The sequence below is a fragment of the Cucurbita pepo genome, chromosome LG01, assembly GCF_002806865.2.
Source record: "Cucurbita pepo subsp. pepo cultivar mu-cu-16 chromosome LG01, ASM280686v2, whole genome shotgun sequence".
NCBI lineage: Eukaryota > Viridiplantae > Streptophyta > Magnoliopsida > Cucurbitales > Cucurbitaceae > Cucurbita > Cucurbita pepo.
Genome location: NC_036638.1, coordinates 14,984,375 through 15,001,569, shown reverse-complemented (window position 1 = coordinate 15,001,569; position 17,195 = coordinate 14,984,375). Strand labels below are relative to the sequence as shown.

Genomic DNA, 17,195 nt, shown 5'->3' with positions numbered 1-17,195 from the left:
AACACGATTTTGATCTCACTCCCAATTTTTCTTCTCTCTCAATTTTGGGACTAAAATCGATCGGACCGCGAAAAAGTAAGAGACCTAACTATATATGAAAACAATTAAAAGAGGTTTAGAATGGGCATGCGACCATGGAGAACACGTCCTAGACAAGCATGACCGAGACATCTAACACACGGCTACAAGCAACACACCTTGGACAAGCATGACCGTGACATCCAACCTCACTCAATTGGTTGATGTCCTTGTGATCCGACTCTTTACAAACTCAATATATAGAGTCCTTCTCCAATATGGTATGTAGAAATGACTCGACATGGATACGGGAGAGTTCATGCCTCAATAGTATTCAAATAGATGGATGTCCGAGATGTCTCGATTATAAAAGTTGACTAATGAATCTATTCTCGATAAGTGTATCTTAGCGAGCAGCAAAGGCCAATGACATTTAAGGTCTTGGATGACATCATGAAGCATCGATGAGACTTAAGAATTCTCGATTAACAATATATTGAGCCAATATGCACTAATAAGCGATATAATGCCTCGATAGGTTCCGATAAGTGTTGAAATCACCAATAAACTCTAGTTGAGCATGTTAAGGTTGTTTTGACCCAACGAAGGGTTTAAACACATTGATGTAGAAGCGTGTAGGGCGTGTTTTTGAGAACCACGATGACAAATGAGATGTGATATTGCACTTGAAGGACTTGACCTAGTGTAGAGGAAAGACCAAGCCTTAATACTTGACCTAGAGTATAAGCGTTAGAGTATCAATAGAGTGAAAATACACGTAAAGATGATGTGTATGGTCAAATGAAGCTTAGTTTTTGTATTAGTTATGTTTGGTTGATGAAGGAGAACCTCGCATAAGATCAGACAAAATCACACACCTTGATGAAAAAATTATAATGGGGTTTGAATTTTTCTTCAAGTATGGCTATGATCTTGATAAAATCATGACACCACACAGATTGAAGAATATGACTCGAACAGTTGGCACCATAGCCAAACTGTGACAATTGGTACATGATCGTGTCAGACAACATGAGTGTGCTAACATTGCGCCCTATCCCCAAAGGTTGGATCCCATAAATGACGGGGCATAGACACGAGACGGTTCATGCATTGATGAGAACTTAGATGGATGAATGTTCAGGATGTCTCGATGAGATGAATAATAATACATGGGTCGATCTGATAGACATGTTCGAGCAAGCCAAGATGGTCGAGCTATCTCGAGACATGGGATGACCTCACAAATGCATGGGTTGCATGGGCTGGTCGAGGGGAACCAAGATGATGATGGAGATGATGGAGAAGATGGCCTCACAAAAGCCAACATGGTCAAGGTCAACAAGGGAGATTAAAATATTGATGCGATAAAAATGTTAATATACTTTTACATAACGTTAACACATTAGATTGTTAGTTTGTTTTGGTGTCCCTTCAAACTTTGAATTGAAAGAGAGATTAAATTACCTTTTTACCCCTGAAAAAGTCCTTTACCAACCCTACCTTTCTCACTTTAGGCCGGTACCCATAGATTAAAACGTGGTTGTCTATGAAAGTTTTTCCTTTTTCTATCTTTCTTTTTGACGTTAATGAATGAAGGTTGAAAGTGTTGGAACTTGGCACTCTAAATTTTATCAGAAAATTTGTCAATAAATAAATAAATAAATAAATATATATATATATATAAACACGACAAAATCATTATTAATAACGCAACAAATAACATAATATAATAGGTCAACCAGATAAAAATAAGGATTACGAGTCCATTCTATTTCCACAAAAAAAAATTATTTTTGAATAATCTTAAACATGAATATAATATTATAAAAGTTTATGGATTTTTTTTTTTTCTTGTATATATTTTTAAAAAAAAAAAATGTGAATATTAACATTTTATCTGAGACCGGAATATTTGTTTGACATCAATATTTTAAACCTTTAAAAAATATTATTTTTTAACTAAACAATTTGGGATGGATTTTGATATGTTAGTTGAAAATTGGAATTAAAGTGTATTTAATATATATTAAAAAAATGGGAGTTTGGTTGATTTAGCCATTTTTGTTAATATTAATTTGATTGATTTTTAAATTTCCGTCAATTCATCTAACTAAATTGAAAGCTCAGCTAAATTAATTACACTTAATCTACTAAAATATCCGTATAACCTCCACGTAGATTAATAATTTTTTAAGTATTAATCATACTTTATATAAAATAGGCTACGAAGAGAGAATTATTATATAAATATATTTAATTTTGGCTTCAAATTTTTAATATATATATTTATATATACATATAATTAATAAAGTTGAATTTTCAAAATCAAATAAACTAAAAATGGTAAGAGTTTTATGGATATTGTAATTGTTTGTTTTTTAACCTAAATAATCTTTATTAAATTATGAATACAATTCAATTTCTTTATTTAAATTTTTGTTTTTATTAAATTTAAAATATTAATTCTTAAGACATATCTTCATTTATTTTTAAATATTTAATTAAAATTTGTATAATTTATTTTTAATATATATTTTGAAAAATTACCTTCTAAATAATTAAAAAAATTATTTTAAGGAGTTTGTCGAGAATAAGTAATCAATAAAATAATTATAAATTAAATAAATACATAAATTTAAAATTAATAATAATTTTAGATTGGTTCGAGTTCAACTAATTTAATTTTAAGAGAACTCATGAACCAACTCAATTAATAAAATTTTCAATTATTTGAACTCGATCAAACTTAAATAAATTTATAATCCAACTCAACCGCCACTATGATGGGCGACTTGGACCGCACGTGCTGAATGTTGAGCCGCGCGTCGTGCTGAACGTGGGCTGTGTTGACTCCTTGCGCCGACACCTGATGGGTTGAGTTGGGCTGTGTTGACTCCGTGGATCCATGTGTTTTAAGGGAACAGATATAATTTTGATTAAATATATAATAAATTAAAGTTTTTATATAATAATAAAAAAAGAAGTTGCAATATGAATTAATATTTAAATATGTGGTGANAGTTCTACACATGTCATATATATTGATATGTGTGAATTGTTTATGAATTGATATGCTTATGATATGATATGTATATGATAATATATGAATTGTATGATAATACTTACGGTATGATGTGTTCAATGATATGTTTGAAATAGGATACAAGAAGGATGCACTAATACAAAATTAATTTATATATATTAAGAAATGATCGTTTAACGTGCAAGGTAAGGACTATGTGGGGATTTGTCTCGATATGAGAGGGAATTTCCGGTTCAGACGAAAATTTGGTAAGAGAGTTGAGAGAAATTTCTTCTAGTAAATGGGGCGAGAGACTGAGACTATATTATATAAATATAAATATAAATAAATAAAAATATATTTGTAAAGAGACTGCAACGACCCTAATTTTCAAAAAGAACTTGAGTAGCTACTATATACATGATATAATCTTTTTATACAGAAACATTCATTTAAAATAATTTCACAAAACGATGTCACGGATTAATACGATTAAAATAGGGTCTTAAAGTAAAACAAAGGAAATGAATGCAACTATCCTATATAGGTTTCATGGTTTTTGATGTGATGTTGCTGTCAAGTGGCCTTCCAGTTCGGGTCAATGGACCCAATTAGTTGTTCGCACACTCCATGGGCCACGTATTGGTTGGGCTAGCATCTTTGGTGCTGTTGTTAGACACCCAGAAGGTATAACAATTGTCGTAGAATCATGTTAAACATGATGATCATTTTCCTTTTCATAACGTACACGTCTGTACTCATCATAAGGAAAAATATCCCAATGCATGTGAACGTACATTATGCATGAGGTCCTAACATTTTTCATAGTAAATAAATCAGGTAAGACAATCTCTCTTTTTTCATTTCATTTATAACATAGCCTTCAAAACATGTCTCGAGAGTTGTACGTCATAAATCTTGTAATCTCAAAACATTTCGTCGCATGTCATACATGTTACAGCATATCATGACACTTCATAGCTTATCATAATTCGTCAAGACATAATGTGACATTCATTTATATTATAATGTTACTGAGCATACGTAAGTATATCATGTAACAATCCATATCATATCATTACAACATGTCATATTGTACTATACACCATGTCATACCACATATCATGTCATGCAACATATCATATCATATCACAAACACAAAACACGTATCAAACACATGACACGTGCGGGGCCATTGGGCACGTGTCATCATGCATAACACAAATGTTCTAATCATACCGATAGTAAGACCACTTACTTGGTTGGCCTTAGCCGACATTCTATCTTATTTTCGAGATTGGCTTGACTTGTCGCTCGAAGTTTGTAATGACGTAGACGAAGGTATTCCATTTAAAACTCCTACTACTCCTAATCATAATTTTAATAGGACGCCCATTTTGACTGCTTGAAGACGGTTGGCGGTAGGCCATAATATTATCCATTAAATATAAATATATTAAAAGTATGTATTTTTTCAAATAAATAAAATAAATAACAAAAAATAAAATGATATTAAAATCAATTTAGTGGTTATTTTCTTCCTTGGAAAAACCAGCCTACTGCTTCGCCTCCATCTCTTTCCTTTTTTCTCTTCCATTGCTCTCTTTTCTTCTCTCTGTTTCGACGACGCCATTGAAACCCTCGTTCTGTGTTTTAGATCCATTGCGTCTCAATCTGTTTAAGGTTTTTGCATTCAAACTTCTCTTCTCCGATTCGATTTGCCTGGATTTTTTGGCGAACAACAGGAGGGCTCTGTTTTCGTCTCTCTCACATTTTGGAACCTGATTGCCTGTTTGATTCTATCTCGCAATCAATCGTTACTCTTCTGTGCTTCGGGATTTTGGTTCCAATCTGATTGGTTTTTACCGAGATTGTTACTTTGTGCATTTCCTTGACTTTTATTGTGGATTTTAGGACTGCGGATTGCGATTTTCCGGAGCTGTTTTTCGTTTGGTTTTCGAAATATAATGTTAGGTGCTGGATTGCAGTTTGGTCGTGGTTGTGGTGATGATAGGTTTTACAATTCGACGAAAGCTCGTAGGGTGAATCAGGGACGCCAAAATGATCAGCTCCGTAGAGCTCAGAGCGACGTTTCTGCAGGTCAATCTCCTGTGGTTAAACCGACCACGGTGTCCTCGGTGACTAGAGAAACCGAGAGCGGAGATGCGTGTGAAGAGCTCCCCAAATCTATTTCGATGTCGGCCTTTGAGCCAGTGGTATCGTCGCTGAGTAATCTGCAGCGGTTTTTGCAGTCTATCGCGCCATCTGTACCTGCACAGTACCTCTCAAAGGTTTGAATCGATTGGAAGTTTCTCTTCCATTGGCTAATATTTTGTTTTCTTTAGTGTGAAAAAGTCGATTCTCAAATGTTTTAAGTCTTTACCTTTTGCGGCTATCAGTATGGCCCTCCTAATTCTGAGAAGCGGATTGATTTTTGAGTTTTCGGTTCAATTCTGAACCATATAACAAATAAGTGGATTATGCGAAGAAGAAAGCTAGTTTGGTTGTGGGAATTGCTTCGAGGGATAATATACAGATTGCAGTTGAAATTTTAATGTCTTTCCTTTTTCTATCGCCTCAAGTTTATCAAGGATCAGCGAATGATGGTTTATTTTTCTTTTCATAGCTAGTATCAACTTTAATATCTCAATTAACGATCCCAATATTAACTGTTCCTCTGATATTGTCTTCATTTGTTTTTCATTTCAGACAACCCAATAGTTAACTGTTCCTCTGATGTTGTCTTCATTTGTTTTTCATTTCAGACAACGGTAAAGGGTTGGAGAACCTGTGACGGAGAATTTCAACCATACTTTGTCCTAGGTGATTTGTGGGAGTCTTTTAAGGAATGGAGTGCTTATGGTGCAGGTGTGCCTCTTGTACTAAACGACAGTGACAGTGTTATCCAGTATTATGTACCATATTTATCCGGTATACAGATATATGGTGAATCCTTGAAGTCCTCTGCAAAGTTAAGGTATTCTCGTTATCTGGAAATAAATTTTGTCTATACAATTCTTTGCATTTTTTTTTTTGTTTTTTCTAAATTATTTCTGATAAGCTGTTTGTATGAATTTATTGGTGAAATATAGCCAAATGTTCAAGTGAGGGTCAATTTCTGTGGATGTCTTTTTTGTTTTCTCATATCATGCATACTTATATTCTTGATTCAATCATTAGAAAGATTATCGAACTGTTCAAGAATTTTTCTTGGGCAAAAGAACTGTAGGAGTTGATAGCTAATATTTGGTTCGACGATGTTATAAACTGTAATGAGTTCGGCAATATGTGTTATGTAACACTTGAGAATTCAATCTAACAATCTTGTTGAAGAACAAGACCTTTAATTATAAATTATCCAAGAATCTCAAAAACGACAAGGAATCAAGCCAAGGGAAAATTTTGGAACGGATTACTTTGCTGGTCAAGATCAAGCGTAAAAAAAACTCGTTTCTAAACTCATGATTCAAATCACTCCACAAGATAGCTCGATCAAGGCTACTTGAATCACTCTAGCATGCAAATCTAAACATAAGAAATTTCAAGGTTACTTTCATTTTAATAACCAAAATCTTCATATTAAAGCAACAAAATGAATGACTATTTATAACCTTGAAAGTAAACCTCAGAGTAACTTATGGTAAATTGAAAGGTTATAACTCTCATGGTAAATTGAAGGGTTATAACTCTCATGTTCATCAATACCATAATGATCACTAGCTAATGGTAACTTATAACCTTAAAAATAATTCTCTAATAATAATAAGAATAATAAATCTTCTTAAATCCGAGAATTAATATTTTAATAAGCTAACTGAAAGTTTGTAACCTATCTAAGAATAATTGAAAGGTCACTTGATGCAGTTTGAAGTAGATTGCCTTATTCCGTATCATGCAACCTGGTGAAGGGGTAAAGACTGCATTATTTTATTGACAGATTATGATAAATTCTCTCTGGTTTGATGTAAAAATTAACCAAATAAAGCCTTGCGTAAGTTCACTGGACCAATTTGAAGGATAACGTATTTTGATTCACTAAATAAGTGTTTAAAGTTTAACATTGGGTTGGTACTCAGTATACTGAATACTTGGTATTTTAGCATGGACTTTTCTATGTGATGTAGGCAACCAGGTGAGGACAGTGATAGTGATTTCAGAGATTCTAGTAGTGATGGTAGTAGTGATTCAGAAGCTGAACGAGCTCTAAAATACATGGAGAAACAACTCAATCATCACAACTTATCTTCTGAGCTTTCTCGTAGAATGGATAGGATATCTTTGCGGGACCAGCTAATTGGACTTCAAGAAGACTGTTCTAGTGACGAGGCTGAATCTCCTAATCCTCAAGGCCAGCTACTATTTGAGCATCTTGAACGGGATTTGCCTTATAGTCGTGAACCTTTAGCAGATAAGGCATGTAAATGCTTAAACAGAACCCCCTCCCCTGTTGAAATCAGAAGAAAATAAAATACATAAATTCTTGCCTTTTATCCCTCATAACCTTACTGTAGTATATTTTCTCCAGATATCAGATCTTGCCTTCCAGTTCCCTGAGCTCAGGACATTACGAAGTTGTGATCTATTGCCTTCCAGCTGGTTTTCTGTGGCATGGTACTGTCAAGCCTGAAGCTAATTGGATTAATTGGACACTTTTTTACTTGCATGTATCACTTATTGTGTTTTGGTGGTTCATTTTTAGGTATCCAATTTACAGGATTCCAACTGGACCAACATTAAAGGATCTGGATGCCTGCTTCCTCACCTTTCATTATTTGTCTACGCCAATGGGAGGTAGTCTATTTCTGTCTCTGCTTCTTAAATGTCTAATTTTTTGTGTGGAGGTGTAGTTCATTTAATTTCCTTGTTTTCTTTTGCGCTACATAATGTTTTTACCTGTCTTTATGTATATAGAAGACTTTTTCTGTCTCTCTGCTCTTCTGTCTTAACTGAGGTTGATGGCAGCTTCAAACAGTACTTTGACAATGCTTGGAATTAGGGATTATTTGTGTAGCAACGCTCTATTATGTTTCACAACTTCATTTTCATATTTTTCTTCACTGAAACCATCTTAAGGAATACAACTTCCACTGCTAAGTTTATTGTCTGTATTTGTTATTTACTCCACAACTTTATTGGAGATTGGTCTCCGATTTTCTGTTAAAATGGTTTTCATTTATAAATTTGTGCTCTTCATGCAAGTATTCATGGATGACTTGGTATCTTAAGAACAAAATACCAATGGTTTATATTTTACCAAGTTATATATAGAAGATTTAGCCCGTACATTGCAACTGTTTTGACACAAACCAGCGTACACTAATCCAATAAGTTCTGACTTTTGTCTATGGCTTGGCTGTTATTTTGTTGCGTATGCATTTGAAATAAGCTGGTAATAAACTGGTAATTGTCTCCTCATGGTTGTAACTTTAAAACAAGTTCTAGTGCTCCATGCCACTCTGCGAATTTACAAATATAATTGCATCTGGGCAAGTTGTATCCAGATTGTTGATAATATGATGGGCCTCTTCACATCTTACATCTTAAAAAAAAACGTACCCTTTAGAGTACACGTCAATCTTCAGAACCTGCATTACACATAAAAACTCAAACAACATACTTTACAAAAACATACACATTTTTTTAGTACTGATTCTTCATTTATTTTAATTTCAGGGGGACGCAGTGTACAAGGTCCTGTACTAACGTATCCCAGTGAGATAGATGGTATCCCTAAGATGTCACTGCCAGTTTTTGGTCTAGCTTCATACAAGTTTAGAGGGTCTTTATGGACTCCAAATGGCAGATACGAGTGGCAATTGGCAAAGTCACTTTTGCAGGATGCTGAGGATTGGTTAAGACAACGCCAAGTAAACCACCCCGACTTCCTCTTCTTCAGGCGACGGTGAAGTTCTGGTAACGTCTACGAAATCTAAAGGTGGAAATCAAGATATCATAGTATTCAGTACCATGTCGTGATTTGTGGGCACTATTCTAATTTTGGAAAATGGGAAGGAAAAAGGAAAAGGAAAAAAAAAAAAAAGAAAAAGGAAAAAGGAAAAAGGAAAAGACCAATTTGGGATGGAACTGGAAGTGGGGGAGGATGGTGGATGTTGAATTAAACAAGGGTCAATCAAAGGTCAAAATTGGAAGAAGCAATAAAGGAAAAGCAAAAATACTGTTGGATGAAGTTGTTGCAAAGCATCGCTCAAAGTCGGACGGACGAACTTGGTGCTTTTGCTGCATAGTAGCAGGTTTTATCCTTTCTTTTTTACTCTTTAAGTTACTGAAAGTTTTATCTTAATAAGTTATTAACCGTAGGTGAAATGCAAGAAAAAAGAAACAGGCCTTTTTTACTGTCCTGAGGATGTTTAGAATGTAAAGTATGGAGAGGGGATTTTTGATAGGAAGGTTATGTTAGGAGTAAGCTATGGATCCCCCTCCCAATGTATTTGGATGCTTGTTATGTGCCTTAGTTACAATCGAAAATTGTATAATTTGTTACAAAGAGCTTCGTTATCAATGAACCATTAATTCAAGCTCCATCGTTTTATTCCTTCGTTATCAATGAATGTTTATGCAGGTTTGATGCATTGTTTTGGTGTTTCAAACTTGTTGTATCGAATGGCTGAATGGATCAGTAGCAGTAATATCTGGTATCTCATATATTTGCTTGCTGTCCATGCTCTTTGCGTTTTGGATTCTTTTTGATCGAGTTTGAAACTAGTGTTGGGTTGTGTGTTTGTTTCATTAGCTTCAACTTCCTTTATTTCTTGATTAAGAAGATATGTCGAGTTATGTTATATAAAATTCTTCCGTTGAGATTTACCAAATGAAAGGAAGGCCACAGTTATCCCCCAGAGAGGTGGTGAAAAATGTTTCATGAATGCACTGTTGAAATGATTTCAACCTAGGTGTACAAAAAATTAGTTGGTTGTATTATATTTTTGGATTTTTGATGCAAGTCCGTTACGGATGAATCTAAGAATTTATTCAAATTTACTGGAACTGAATTTGAATGAAGATTTGGGGAAATTGATTGTTTCAGAAAAGTAGTTGGTTGGTTCATAGAATCAGTGTTTAGAAGTAAGTGTAACTCAACATCCAAGACATGATATGAAACCACTCCATAGAGACCACCCAACAACTCCTTACTAATATCCTTGTTAATTCCAGCCATCAATTCAAAAACAACAAAAGAGTTTGAGAAAACACGAAAATCACTATAATGACCAAGCCACAAAAGTCAAGTGTACACTTGTGGCTTCCAAACTGGACGAAGATTCATAAGAGGGGCGAAGATTCTAGTCTAGATTATGAGAAGCAAAGCTTCATACTGACTATTTTCCCCCCTTAATTGACTTAACAAAAATGTTAAAAGATTGGCTAAATACTCAAGGTCAGGGAGGGTTAAATCAGCACGAAAGGTAACGTTTATGGGGTTTTGGCTTCAATTTTTCCTAGTAAGATTTTGATGGACTAAGGTTTTGAGTTTTTAATATGTTAATGTTAATCTTCAAAGGTTTTCTCACAATTTTTACGTAAAGAAATTTGAGAAAGAATTAGGCTAGAAATCAGAGTTTCGACCGATTTCCATGAATGATGAGAATGTGGTTTCTGCCAAGTTCCACTGTATTTACAAATTTGTAGATCACTTATTTTTATGTGATTCGAGAATTTATTCAATTCAAATTACTCAACCCAAATTATAAAAATTGGGTTAAATTATAATCAACTACTGAAGAAGACCACACGATGGTAGTGAGAACTTCAAATTGTTGAATAAATTCATTCAACGAAAAAAAAAGAAGGACAAATCAAAGGCCCATTCGATATACTTATAGCCCGATCTTCAGAACTACTAACGAAATGGGGCATGATGGTCGAACAATTGGAAAAAATAAGGATAAACATGAATGATATCTACGAAAACAATATGGTGATCATAAATAGAAAGACATAAAATATTGTAAAGATATAACATATTTTTTCCTCGTAATATCAAATTGTTAATTCGAGTATAACTTAGTAGATAAGACATCAATTATTACGTTAAGTATTAAAGATTGAATTCTCCCACTCATAATTATTGAGCTGGAAAAAGAATCATGTCTGATCACATAAAATTATCTCGAACACAATACACAACACACCCCTCTAACTTTGTTTTAACTATTTTAGCATAAATTATATAACATAACTATAGATTCAAGCAATGAAAATGACGAGTTTGGTGGAGGCTAATTTGGTAATTTGTAGTGTTTTTTAATGAAAAATTAAAATATCATTTTAGTTCTCATTTCGTGAAACTTATTCTATTTTAACTATCGTATTTTCAAATATTCAAATTTAGTTTTGGTCGTTAATAATGAAAAATTAGTCTAAAGTAAATTATCATTGCTATTTAATTAATTTTTAATAAAAATTTACTTCAAATAACTAATTTAAAATTTTAATAAAATTGAGAGTATAGAATTAAAATGATATTTTATTGTAAATAGAAAAATAGTTGAGGGTGTTTTGGGAATATGGTTGGAATTGAAAAAGCCTCCGATTATTTATTGTCCCTCAGCTACTGCTATTTATTTATTTATTTTGCAGATAAGTCACTTCAAAATTCAAAATTTGCTGATTTGCCCCTCCCCGCCCTTGAGTATTTGGCCAATGATTAACGGCTACTATCCTCACGTGCCAATATATCGTACTTTACCGCCCATTTCATTATATCGCGAGATTAGGGGGGAAAACTCGTTATTTGTTTGTTTTTGTTTAAACATTAAATTGAATTTTCAAAAATTATATGAAGCTAAATTGAGATAAATATAAGATATATAAATTATAATACTCAATATTTAAGTGTTTTTTTTTAAATAAAAATTAGCCTCTATTATTAAATATTTTTAATTTATTTCTAAAAATATTACATAATATTGTGAATGTGAGAGTGAGTATTGAAGCAAGTCCACTTAGAAAAAAATAGAATTCTCCCCATTTATTTTACCTTAATTAAAAAATAATTGAAATAGTTTAATTTAGTTAAAATAATTAGGATGTCCACTGACCATCTAGAAAGTTGAGGTTGGTTGGGTTGAGACTCGAGCAACTCCAATAGAGTTCACAATCCAACCTTCTATTTTTAGGTTGTTCTTTTTTTAATTATTTTAAACATAATTATTTAAAAAAAAAATGATTGGATTGGTCGAGTTGACCTTACCAAAAAAATGTCAACCTACCCAAGGATCCGAAAACAATGAAACAGAAAGAGTATATTGAAATATTGTTAAAAGAATAGGGAGTATATTGAAATATTGAATAGGGGAGTAAAGGGAAAATGATTAAGAGATTAGGGTTATGATAATGAATGTAAAGGGAGTTAGGTTTAGATTGGAAGAGTTGATGTATGTATGTTGGTGGCACTCATCATTAATTATGATTAATTACCATTTAATTATTTTATTATTTAATATTGCATTTATCCATTTTGGGACCATCTTCTTATTTTTATTTTTATTTTTTTTCTATATTTATGATAATCTTTTAAAACGTATTTAATAAAAATATTATGTGACGATTATCCTTAAAATATTGATAACATCTTGTAACATGGTCTTAATATGAATTTTTTAAATTAAAAATTATATTATTAATTTCTTAAAATAAAAAATGAAGTCAAGGATTTATATATTTACCATTAAAGAGATCAAAATCAAATAAATATGAGAATTTGAGAACAAAAATAAATATTTTGAAATTTTAGATGCCAAAATAAAATGAATTAAAAAATTTAAGATCAAAACCAAAATGAGATCAAACAACTAATATTTTATTTGAAAGTAAGGAAATTTTGGATTATTATTTTTTTTGATATTGTTCTATTATATCTCTATATTTTCAATTATTTAAATTTAGTAAATGTATTTTTAATAAAAATTATTATTATTAATGTATCATGATTGGGATTAATTTTTAGATTTATTAAACTATAAAAATAAATAAATAAAAGTTGTTAGTCGTGAATTCTTTATTTTTTTTTTGTTGGATGAAGGACCTACGTCTTATATTTAAAGTGGATAATATCCTACCATTGTGTGGAGGGTTGTGTTCATGTAACATGATATCTGAGCTATACCCTAAACTTAGCCACAATGCTCTGAGCTTAACCACGTCGAACAAAAGAGACTCCAAAAGAAAAAGGAGTGAAGGCTCCTCGAAAGTACACTAAAAAATGACTAGGACTCCAATAGAAAAAGGAGCGAACTTCGATTAAGGGGAGACGTACTTCATTGAGAGAGGGGTCGGGATGAAATCTCGATTGGTATCTAATATGCAATATGTGGCCATAAAACAATGGAAGTGGAGGTTGCATGCTTCCAATTCCATTTTCTGTTGTTCATTTCCTTTCCTCTCCGCCTTTTGCAGCCTCAGTTTGTTAGACTGTAAGTTGTGTTGTTGCTTGGAAATGCTCTGTTTCTCCTTCCAAAATGTGGCTCTGTTTCTCCTTCTTCTATGCTCCTCCTCTCATTGTCTTCTTGTAAGTTCTTTGAATCATGAAGGGTTTATGCTTTTGTCATTTAAGCGCTCCATTTTCGAAGACCCACATGGGGCTTTGAGATTCCTCTGATGAAACCCCTTGTTCTTGGAATGGCGTTGGCTGTATACACCAAATTGTTGTTTCCCTTACGTTTCCTAAGAACAATCTATATGGGTTTCTTCCTTCTTCTCTCGGGGCTCTTTCTGGCCTCCGCCATGTCAATTTCAGGAACAATAGGCTGTTTGGGAGCTTGCCTTCACCGCTCTTTTCCGCTCAACGCCTACAAAGCTTGGTTCTCTATGGGAATTCCTTTTCTGGGTCTGTTCCAAATGGGATTGGTAAGCTTAAATTCCTTCAAACTCTGGATTTATCTCAAAATCTCTTTAATGGGTCATTACCCACTTCGATTCTTCAATGCAAGAGGCTTAAAACCCTTGATCTTAGTCAGAATAACTTCACTGGTTCACTGCCTCATGGGTTTGGAACTAGCTTGAGTTCTTTGGAGAAACTTGATCTTTCATTCAACAGCTTTGATGGTTCTGTTCCTAATGATTTGGGGAATTTGGGTAGCTTACAAGGAACTCTTGACTTGTCTCATAATCATTTCTCTGGTTCAATCCCTTCTAGCCTTGGGAACTTACCTGAAAAGGTTTACATTGATCTCAGCTACAACAATTTGAATGGTCCAATACCCCAAAATGGTGCTCTTATGAACAGAGGACCCACTGCTTTTATTGGGAATCCTGGGCTCTGTGGTTCCCCATTGAAGAACACATGTTCTTCACCATCATTGCTGCCATTTCTCCCAAGGACTTATGGTGAAAACGCTAAGAAGGCCAGTGGATTAAGTAAGAGTGCTGTGATTGCCATAGTACTTGGTGATATGATTGGCATATGTTTAGTTGGGTTATTGATCTCCTATTGTTATTCTAAACTGTTCAATCCAAGAAACAGCAGAGAATGTTTATGTTTCAGGAAGGATGAATCCGAGACGGTTTCACAGAACGTTGAGCAGCTCGATCTCGTGGCATTGGATGAACAAGTTGAGTTTGATCTTGATGAACTTCTGAAAGCATCAGCATTCATTCTTAGCAAAAGTGGGATTGGGATAATGTATAAAGTGGTGCTTGACAACGGCGTTACGTTGGCCGTGCGACGATTAGGCGAAGGCGGTACTCAAAGGCTCAAAGAGTTTCAAACAGAAGTAGAAGCCATAGCAAAGCTAAGACATCCTAATCTTGTCACTCTTAGAGCCTATTACTGGTCTGTTGATGAGAAGCTGCTCATTTATGAGTTCATACCAAATCAAAACCTGGCCACTGCCATTCATGGTAAAATTTTCACAACTTTTTGTGCACAAAACATTATAAATGAATGATCATAGTGAAGTTATATATCTGGTAAAGCTATATATGGTAGATAGTTATATACAATATATGGTTATATTTGGTAAACCGATGTACTTTTTGCATTCTCTGTATTACCTGTTACTTTACATAACCTGAAGTCATTCATATAAACCTTTAGCCAATATTTCTCCTTGCATTTTCTCCCTCATATTCTTTGTGTTCATCTAGATCGAGTATGTGCGTTGTTGTATGATCGTAACACTTATATACTTGTTTGTTTCATATTATTTAAAATATCAACAGGAAAGCGAGAAATGGAAGCTTTCACGCCGTTATCTTGGTCGGTAAGGCTAAAGATCATGAAAGGAATTGCTAAAGGAATGGTTTATCTCCATGAATTCAGCCCCAAGAAGTATGTTCATGGAGATTTGAAGCCCAACAACATACTTCTCAGTGAGAACATGGAAGCCAAAGTTTCAGACTTTGGCTTAGCTCGACTTGCCAACATAGCTGGAGTAACCCCGACCGTACAATCGAATCGAGTGGCATCGAATAAACCGTTAGATCCAAAGCCATCGAAAACCGTAACGTCCGAGATCATTTGCAGTTCATCTTCCAATACTGGAACTTATTATCAAGCTCCTGAATCACTCAAAGTCTTGAAACCATCTCAAAAATGGGATGTTTACTCATATGGTGTGATCTTACTTGAAATGATCACTGGAAGATTCCCATTAATCCAAGTGAGTTCTTCCTCTGAAATGGATCTTGTTCATTGGATCCAGCTCTGCATTGAAGAACAAAAGCCAATTTCAGAAGTCATTGATCCATATCTAGTTCGAAATGCAGATAACGAAGAAGAGATCGTCTCGGTACTAAAACTTGCAATGGCTTGTGTTCATGGAAGCCCTGAAAGGAGACCTTCCATGAGACACATCTCGGACGCGCTCGAAAGGGTATCGTTTGAACCGAGGAATTAAAAATCCGAGCCGTTCTAATAGAGATGGAAGTTTGTGTATTGGTTAAGACGACAGGATAAAGATGGTAATGACTTTATTTTGATGTTTTTAAGATTGTTGTGTTTTGTTAGCTGTGTGGTCTGCCCTAAGAGCATGCTTTTTTATAGGTTTCATTAAAAAAATGTTTAGATTATGTTGGGAAGTTGTCTTCTTCTTCTTGCTCTTTTTGCAGACCTTTGGCATCCTCATGTTCTAATTCAATAAAGACATTTCTCTATTATTTGCTCCATCTTACTTTATTGTTATGCTAAATATTCTTTTATTATAATAAGTAATGGAAGTAATGATACAATGTTACATTTAATATTTTAAGCTAATCATACCAATATGGGCTTTTCCATAAATAACTCGAATGAATATAAAGTATTGATGCATCAATCTAATAAGTTGTAAAGAACCATTGCTACTTCTTCAGAAAATCTCTAATCCAAAATGACATGATTAAAGTTTACTGTTCTAGCTTCATCGACTACGTAGAAATCAGAGCATCATCTTTAGAACTCTAGACACTAATGGAGATAGAACTAGTAAAGATAATTCGACCAAAAATTGAAGACCAAAACTTAACTTTCTTTTAGTTTAACAACAATATGTAAGGTAGAGATTCAGACTTTTAATTCTTTGGTCAGAATATTTGTCTTATTCAATTGAACTATGTTCAAGTTAACAAAATTTAACCTAACAACGAGTTAACTAGAGACTTGAAAACTCGAACTCAAGATGATTATTTTAAATCAATTATGAACCGTCTGTTGATAGTTGAAATTATTCGAGGAGATCATCATTAGAAATAGGAGAGAAATTGTAAAAGTATCTTACTTTTATATAGGACAATTATCAAGGGTACGTAAATATGTGCATACAAAGCGTATTTCAAATCAACAATTCATCATCGGTGAGTGACCGGAAATAACAAGAAAAAAACAAAAATGGGAATAGTGAATTATAGGCATCATGATTGAAGACAATGAGAAAAGGAGAAGAAGAGCAAATATTTATGTGTGAGTTTTTGTATTATGTTTTGGACATTATAGGATAATGTCTGAAACGACACATCTTTTTCTTAAAAGATGCCAAACCAAACAACACACCTCAACTTTGTCCATTTTTGTGTCCTCTTCTGCCTCCTCCTCTCACCTTTATTCTCTCCATTTCTTAAATAAATACTTTCTTGTGTGTTTTCAGAGGAAGAAATGTATTATATTAAAAAAAAGAATATAACTATCATAGAGTAGAATTGTTAGAATGTAGACAGA

The 17,195-nt window shown here is 33.6% G+C and overlaps 1 protein-coding gene and 1 pseudogene across 1 annotated transcript; both read left to right on the top strand.

The window, feature by feature from the left end:
• Positions 1 to 4,586: 4,586 nt before the first annotated feature.
• Positions 4,587 to 9,596, top strand: LOC111811852. Its single transcript, XM_023698891.1, has 6 exons — positions 4,587 to 5,334; positions 5,809 to 6,020; positions 7,168 to 7,456; positions 7,569 to 7,654; positions 7,743 to 7,834; positions 8,717 to 9,596. The coding sequence occupies exons 1-6, from the start codon at positions 5,011 to 5,013 to the stop codon at positions 8,947 to 8,949; spliced, it is 1,236 nt and encodes a 411-aa protein (XP_023554659.1). The 5' UTR covers positions 4,587 to 5,010; the 3' UTR covers positions 8,950 to 9,596.
• Positions 9,597 to 13,407: 3,811 nt separating this feature from the next.
• Positions 13,408 to 16,159, top strand: LOC111789156 (annotated as a pseudogene).
• The last annotated feature ends 1,036 nt before the right edge of the window (positions 16,160 to 17,195 follow it).

Coding starts and splice junctions, on each gene's coding strand:
- LOC111811852 (XM_023698891.1), top strand. CDS start 5,011: ATGTTAGGTGCTGGATTGCAGTTTGGTCGTGGTTGTGGTGATGATAGG. Junction 6,021..7,167: donor AAGTCCTCTGCAAAGTTAAG/GTATTCTCGTTA, acceptor TATGTGATGTAG/GCAACCAGGTGAGGACAGTG. Junction 7,835..8,716: donor TTTGTCTACGCCAATGGGAG/GTAGTCTATTTC, acceptor TTTTAATTTCAG/GGGGACGCAGTGTACAAGGT.